The 8,337-nt window shown below is 41.3% G+C and overlaps 1 protein-coding gene across 1 annotated transcript; it reads right to left on the bottom strand.

The window, feature by feature from the left end:
• Nucleotides 1–2,621: 2,621 nt before the first annotated feature.
• Nucleotides 2,622–6,296, bottom strand: LOC126474941 (methylated-DNA--protein-cysteine methyltransferase). Its single transcript, XM_050102459.1, has 4 exons — nt 6,047–6,296; nt 3,551–3,699; nt 3,369–3,467; nt 2,622–2,995 (listed from the first exon to the last, which is right to left on the bottom strand). Exons 1-4 carry the CDS (start codon nt 6,199–6,201, stop codon nt 2,808–2,810), a joined length of 591 nt encoding a protein of 196 aa, XP_049958416.1. The 5' UTR covers nt 6,202–6,296; the 3' UTR covers nt 2,622–2,807.
• Nucleotides 6,297–8,337: the final 2,041 nt, after the last annotated feature.

Genomic DNA, 8,337 nt, shown 5'->3' with positions numbered 1-8,337 from the left:
AAGGGGCACAGGTTCACTACAGACTGAGTTTAGGACATAAACACAAACTCCACCTGACACTCGATTATAGTTGCTACAGTTCCTGTAATATCCTTTATAGCTGTGGAGGGCAGGGGTCCACATTGCTGGGAACCAGGTTTCCTGGAGGGCAATGCAAAAAGCAGGTGTAAAGCTTAACAGTTGCCGTAGCTCATTCAGGTAATGGAAAAAACTGCTGCAATTCCACTGGAGGATGATATCATCATGAGACTGGGAAGGCATGGAACATTTAATGAGGCAGTTTACGCCTCAAGGTCACCTGCTGTCACTGACTTTTTGCCTGAGCAGTCTATATCCATTGTGTCTGAGGGTCTGGCGAGATCTAGGTCCTCAGCGGATGCCAGAATCTCCACCACATCCTCAGACGCAGAACATGTAGGTAGCACTGGTGTGGCTGCCACTGCAAGTTCCTTGTTATTAAAGGTCTTCTTTTTCGATTTCTCGTGCTGTTCCTTGGGTTTCCCTGGCTGGGAAGACTTCACTGAATCAGTCTCCGGGACTGAGGGTGAGCGTGAAGCCCTACGACCACCTGCTTTTGGGCTCTTCAGCCGCTGGTGGGTGTCATCTTTCCCATTAGCAGAAACCTGGGAAGCAAGTGACCCAAGGGACCCCTTCCTGGCGAGAGGAGCAGAAGAAGCCTTATGCTTCTCTGGCTCAGAAGTAGGGACTGAAATTCCCGATGGTTGGGGGGAGGGGGGTTGCTCCCAACGTAGGTGGTGTGGGAGCAACAGGGAGGGAAGTGCCCCCCATCATCAAGAGGGAAGGTGTAGTCTCCCAGTTCTAAGAGGCGACAGGAATTCAAGGAACTGATGAGGCGAGAACTGTTCTCGTAGCAGCGGCATATGAGGTGGTCATAGCCACAGGATGAAGCGACTCAAATTTCCTCTTAGCCTCAGCGTAGGTCAGCAGGTACGGGGTCTCATATTCCACGATTCTCCTCTCTTTCTGTAAAATCGCGCAGTATGGCGAGCAAGGTGAATGATGCTCTCCACAGTTGACACAGATGGGAGGCAGGGTGTATGGAGTATTGGGATGTGATGGACATCCACAATCTCTGACAGATGGGGCTGGAAGTACAGCAGGAAGACATATGGCTGAACTTCCAGCACTATTAAAGCACTGCATCGGGAGAGGTATATATGGCTTGACGTCACAGCAGTAGATCATCACCTCAACCTTCTTGGGAAATATGTCACCCTCGAAGGCCAAGATGAAGGCACCGGTGCCAACCTGGTTATCCCTCGGACCTCAGTGGACGCACCTGACGAAATGAACACCTCACCACCCTAAATTGGCCTGCAGCTCATCAGACTGCAAAAAAAGGTCCTTGTGGTATATAATACCCTGAACCATATTTAAGCTCTTATGAGACGTGATGGTAACAAACATCCCCAACTTGCCACAAGCGGGTAATGCCCGTGACTGGACAGAGGATGCCGTTTTTATCCAAACTGACAGCACATTTCGGACAAGCCCTCCACCTCCCCAAACTTGTCTTCCAAATACTCCACATCAAACTGAGGCATCATGGAAATGAAAGATTCCCCATTAACTCTCGTACATAAGATATACCAGGGCAAATAAGCTTCACTGACATCCTTAGCCTGGCATTCCTCCCATGGTGTGTGGCCAGGGAGGGGAACGACTTGGGATCACATTTCTTAGCATTAAAGTTAGACTTTGCCTGCTTGGAGACTGCTGGTGGCATTCTACCAGCAAGAGATGACGTACTATGCTTCATGGCTGTCATCTGCCCTGATGCAACCTACTCCCATGGGGCCTTCCCACAGGTGCCACCCAGCTGCAGCAAAGGCCACCTGGCAGGATGGCCATTGCTGGGAGTCCCGAAGCCCAAGGATGACAGGCATCTACTCCTTGGCATGAGTGGAGAGTTAACGGTGCAGGCTTTAGCACAGTGACCCCTGTGTTGTCAGGGGGGCAACACCCAACAGGGTACATGGCAGTCCCAACACAGGGGACTGGCTACCGTGCTGGATATGAGGTACAAAGAAGTCCATGGTCATCATCGGACAGAAAGTGACACTGCGTAGTGAATGGTGGAAAATGCACCCAGGAATGTGTCCTCGCACAAGAGACGGAGAATGTGTGGGACTGCAATGCGATGACGAGAAAGTGGGCTAAAGATCTCAATGCACGATGGACATGATGCACCATGTAAAGTGCCCTTCCACAACTGGATCGCTCTTCGGGAAAATTTTCAAAAATGGAGGTCACACCCTACACCAGACCATCACATAAAGGCCGAAATGTGTGAGCCTCCTTTTAGTCGGCTCTTATGAGGAATACCTTGCGGTCTATTCTTACCCCCAGACCCACAGGGCGGAGTCAGCAGGTAACTCCTTCCAATGGCACTTAATGGTATCCTCACACGCTGCAAGAGAACAGCAGTGAACCGGTTGTCACCAACTGTACACTAATGGTCCATATTTTAGACTTTGGCAAGCAATAAATACTGCAAGAAAGCATTTCTTTCTGCAGAGCTGTAACATATTCCCTTCATTTTCACAAATATGTATTCAACAGATTGGCAGGTTTTGATCTCACCAATAATTAACTACAAGTATGGTGAAAATAGTAATTTCTTTTTAATATTCTGTAAGTAATGTGCAGAAATCCATTAACTCTCTAATCATGTTTGAAGATCATGTGCTCTAATCTATGCATCTTTATCTGTTATGATAATAATAATAAAAAATAAGAAAAAAAACAGACAGATTGCAGCTCCAAAGCTAATTTTTATGCGGGTTTCAGCATTTAATGCGAGATATTTTATGGCTTGTTATGCCCTCATGCTCCAAAAGCCACAGTTTAACTTCATTTCTGGTGCCTCGAGCATATTGTCCCATTGTACCATCGGTGCGAATAACTCTGTGACAAGGAACTATTATTTGGAATGGATTTGTAGCCATTGCTGTTCCAACGGCCTGGGCAGCCCCTGAAAATAGACACACAGTTTACAATAGAAATGTGTAAAGTACTGTAAGTACTGAGTAAGTTATCAATGATGTAACTGATATGGACAGAGCCTCTGACTGGGCACAGTAAAATTATTACTGTTTAAGAGGCCCTACTGGAAAAAATTCAGTTTGATAGTGGATTTTAGTACAAGACATCGATCAGAATCTACACAAGCTAATGTAAATTCATAATTGTGTGCAAGAGAAATGAAATGTGTTCCTGTTTTCAATTGCTCTATGCTGGCAAATTGTGTAACTGCTGTTATAAATGATTATGTAGCATACCAAGACATTCCACAGTTTAGATCAAAGAATAAGAGAATACATTCTGTATTTAAACTAGTTTAGTACCTGGATGGCCAGAAACTTTTGCTAATTCTCCATACGAAACTGTACAACCAGGCCCAACATATTCAGCAAGTTTATTCCACACTTTACCTCTAAATGTGCCTAAAACATTAAAATAGAAAATTACCATTATTATCAAATTTATTGAAAGTATAACCACAGTAGATTATCTCATATTACTGTACCTTCTCCTACAGAAGGGCACATTGATGGAAGAGCTAAATTTGGTAGAGACTGAATCTCGTGAAAATATGTGTGCAACCACATAACAGTATAAGCAATTTGCTCCTGTGCTGATTTTCCATCTTCTGAACAAATAATTCTTACTTCTTGACTAGAGGATGAAACAATGAAACAAGAAACATTTTGAGGTCATAAACCTGTGCTACACACTAAAGAAATAACACGTCTTAAAGAGTAAAAAATGGTCATTATCAATTATGTCATGCAGATATGATGCTCATAGTCATTGAAGTTTACACTCTAATAGTTTTACAGACAGAGGGTACCAAATCGCTAGCTTTTCAAATAAATGGTAACTTGTGTATTTTACTGGGTGTGTACTGATAAATTAGTCACAATATCTGAACAACGACACATGTGAAATATGAGATTCATGAGGCAGCCAAGAACGAAAGTCAGTCAAGAGGCAGTACAGGGAACAAAATTGCCATGAAAGATGAGAAGCGAGAAGACAGAAAAAGAAATTAGCCGAACATTGAAGTATTTGATTGTTTGAGAGATATTAAAATGCATGTAAAGCAACAGCCACAAGAAAAATTGAGACACTAATAATTCAATTAATAAATTAAAGAGAAAAAAGATAGGCTTAACACAGCAACTGACAACTTGCCTATCTCATTTTTTGACTGTCTTATCACTGAACTTTCTTGTGATTTACACTGCTTTGTCGCAAGCCATATGGCTGTATCTTGCATTCTGTCATCATCATTCATTTCATTTAGCTATTTAGTGTCTTCTGAAAAGGTCCCAATGAGTTGATCTTCCCTCTGAAACTACAGTTATCTTTTATGTTCTATTCTTCTCTTTTGTTTGTTAGATAAAAACATCTGGTTCTGAATTTCAAGTTTGCTATCAAACTGTGACCACCTAATCTTGTTGGATACAACTACTTTCTTTCTTGGTTTGGTGAGGTTTAAATACACATCTATGATATTGTGGAAGATACCAACAAACGTAACCATATTCATCTCATTATAGTTTCTCTATATTTGGAGTAATATAACAAACCTACCTGTTAATCTTTTAAAATTTATATGCAAGTTAAAGACTCAAATTTAACGGCAATAGTAACTAACAGTTTGCAAAACATTACGTCAAGGAAGTAGACTCTAGCCAAACTGCCAATGTGAGAAACCCATTCCCTTCACGGTGACACACAATGCAACATCTATGATTAGGGCTGTACAGAGTGGGCAAAATAACACTGGCCCAGGAAACATTTATAAGGTAGTAGTATTGTGTCTAGAGCTCTCAACAGCAATGCTCTCAGAGCTCTTACTAAACTAACTGTAGATGAATGTGTTTAATTTTTTAAAAATTATTAAAGTTAAAATATAAAACAATTCTCAGCCACCTTGCTACACCCACATTTTTGTACACAGAAGACCGAAATACACATGAATGAAGGAAATACAAGACTGACCCTGTGTTAACGAAGATGAGAACTGTTTGGCACAGAAAATGCTAGTAGTGTTTCATTTCACTTACATCTAGTGAACTGAGATAACAGATTGTTTGGACATGGAGGAGCAGAAAACACCGTTTTTATGTAGCTGCCAAGAACTTTGTCATAAACCTTTGTTACACTGAGAAATATGTCCCATGATAATGATGGATCCATTATTCCACACACTATTATATACACCACTAAATAGCACAAAGAAACAAGGTTTTCGACTGACAGCTAATCAAATATAGCTTCCTTCTCGCCCTGCTTTGAAGCAAATATGTCAATACATTCTTAAATGTATGAAACATTGAGTAATTTGAATCACATATGAAGGATTCATTTGGGCAAAACCAGTCTACCTGCGATCTCTACTGTGTCGATATGAGTATATGAATGTATGCTGTCATGCAACACCTTCAACTAACGTGTCCGAGCTGACAGGATTTTACAGATGTGTATTCATAATATTTTTGCCTACATATAAAAGGGCATCTATTTATGCCACCCTATTCGCTTAAACCAATGATGAAAACTTCCTCTATATGATTTCATTTGGGTGTATCTCCCTCAATATGTGTGTCTACACAACTTCAGAAACTGTGCGGCAGCTTTCAAGTGACAAATCACAAACACTTTTCTGATTGAAATATTGGTGAGGACGGAAAAAAGGGAGAGTGATACAACCCACACATATGCACTAATACATAGTTCTACGTATCTTAATTTGCATTTTTTACTATTGAACAACAATAAAACAAACACAAGCGACAGAGTTAGTACAGTGAAATAGAATGTTGGGGAACAACTGGTACACGCCCTTTTGTTGTCATAAACAAAATGGGCAAATTCATTCTTATACCACCTTTAAATATTTACGCAGAGCAACACTAAACTTTTATTGTTGATGTTTCATCTTTTATACACAACGATTGAAGATGAGAAATATAACACTATCGCAGTCTGATAACTAAATACTTAATTTTGTTACCTTTTATCCGGTTGGAAGTTATCTCCAACTGTTTCATCGCTTTGTGACAGAAAATGTAATCCTTGCTTGCAGACTCTGACATACAGATTGCCTATTGGAGACGAGACAATGCATGAATTGACCAGACAGCGTGTTTTATTCATTCTTTTCGCCATTTACTAATTGCCACGCTATTACCACATTACATTGACACTTGCATAAATCACAACACCCTCACCCAACATAAAAATTTGGCGGCAATAACAAAGTACATAAGTCAAAGTTATAATAGCTTCCGAAATCAAGGCTTGGGCAGCAAAGCTATTAAGAACTTAAATCGAAATCCGTTGAAATAAGTCTTTATCATCGCGTAGAAATACATATTTCTACCAGTGATAGAAATCAGTCATATAATCTACTAAGATTATAATCTGACTACAGTTTGCAAAATAACTTAGCTGAAAACTTACTGTTTTTACATTTGGCAAACAACAGTGACTTGCTACAGCCACAGTCTAATATTGTGCTACAGCCATGCGCCGTTTACTGGTAAATATTTCAGAATATATGAAGGCAGCTGACACATTTCCATAGAGCTGCAAATGTAACGTCAGTTTTGCACAATTTTGCTAAATTATCTGTTCATATTAAATACCCCATAATGGCCACAGAGGTCAAAATCATCTCATTGTGTTGGATATACACTCTGAAAAGTTGCTTTTTGAATAATTAATAGACTAGAATAGAACAGAAAAAGCATGAGCTCTGAGCTCTCTCTCTCTCATTTGTTTCCGATGGCTGTTTCACAAAACGTAAGTGTCGCTCTCGTATCTGTAGCTTTTGGTTAAATAAATACGCTAATTTTATTGCAATAACCATGTTTGAATTAAAATCCTACTTTCCTTTTCCATTAATGCCACATCTCAATTTATTATGTCGCATATTAGAATTTTTCAGGCTGCAGCGAAGGAGAGTTGCCGAAGAATTGTTTGGTGGCCACAGCCGAACGCTACTAGTGTTCAATCGGCATTTACTTTATTAAACTTTTATTTCGTCGTCCCTGAGATTTCCTTTACCGATCTTTTCGATTAATATCCGGGCAATGTAATTACGCAAACTGGTTAATTTTGAGATTAGTCACTTGCCTCTAAACAATGCCGTCGGTCAACGTTCTCGTCGGTCTGATAGGAATCTGATGCTGGTCGGTGCGGTATAATTTTATTATCAACAAGTGAAAATTTTCTATGCACCATTCTATCGTTTCAGGAGCTTTGCCTCCAGCAAAAGCGATAAATAAGTTTTATAATATTCTTTCATTTTGTTTGAATATGAGTAATATATTGGCGCAGCCAACATGTTTCTCATGTGTGATGTTAGTTGATGCTTGTTTGTTTTATTTTTCATGAATCAACAGTATTATTGGAGGTAAGAAAAAACTGATGTTGTCTACACGAAACATACACACATCAAAAAAAGTTTTGCATCACCCCATTTCCCAGAACTCCTGAAGATAGACGTTGACTGTGGATATTGTATCACAGACACAGTCCCTTTGACTGTTCAGAGATGTCACTAAACCTGCCCAAAGATGTAAACAAACATGCATGAACAGCGCCTATTAGAGGGAGGGGGTCCGACAGCCGAGCAGTTCCACTCAATCTACCAGGAAGGAGGTACACGGCTTGTGTTGTCTGTAGGTCAACCAAGCCTAGATGGTCAATACTGCGGTTCGATCGCGTCCGCCTTGTTACTTTGTGCCAGGAAGGGCTCTCAACAAGGGAAGTGTCCAGGCGTCTCGGAGTGAACCAGAGCGATGGTTTTCGGACATGGAGGAGATACAGAGAGAAAGGAACTGTCGATGACATCCCTCGCTCAGGCCGTGCAAGGGCTACTACTGCAGTGGATGACCGCTACCTGCGTAATATGGCTCGGAGGAACCCTGACAGCAACGCCATCATGTTGAATAATGCTTTTCCTGCAGCCGCAGGACGTCATGTTACGACTCAAACTGTGCGTAATAGTCTGCATGATGTGCAACTTCACTCTTGACGCCCATGTGGAGGTCCATCTTTGCAACCACGACACCATGCAGCTTGTTGCAGATGGGCCCAACAACATGCTGAATGGACCACTCAGGATTGCCATCACATTCTCTTCGTCGATGAGTTTCTCACATGTCTTCAACCAGACAATCGTCGTAGACGTGTTTGGAGGCAATCCGGTCAGGCTGTATGCGTTAGACACACTGTCTAGGGGGTGCAGCAAGGTGGAGGTTCCCTGCTGTTTTGGGGTGGCATTGTGTGGGGTCGATG

Source organism: Schistocerca serialis, chromosome 4 (assembly GCF_023864345.2).
Source record: "Schistocerca serialis cubense isolate TAMUIC-IGC-003099 chromosome 4, iqSchSeri2.2, whole genome shotgun sequence".
NCBI classification, from domain to species: domain Eukaryota; kingdom Metazoa; phylum Arthropoda; class Insecta; order Orthoptera; family Acrididae; genus Schistocerca; species Schistocerca serialis.
The sequence above is the reverse complement of the archived record's forward strand: the minus strand, read 5'-3'. Positions and strand labels throughout refer to the sequence as shown.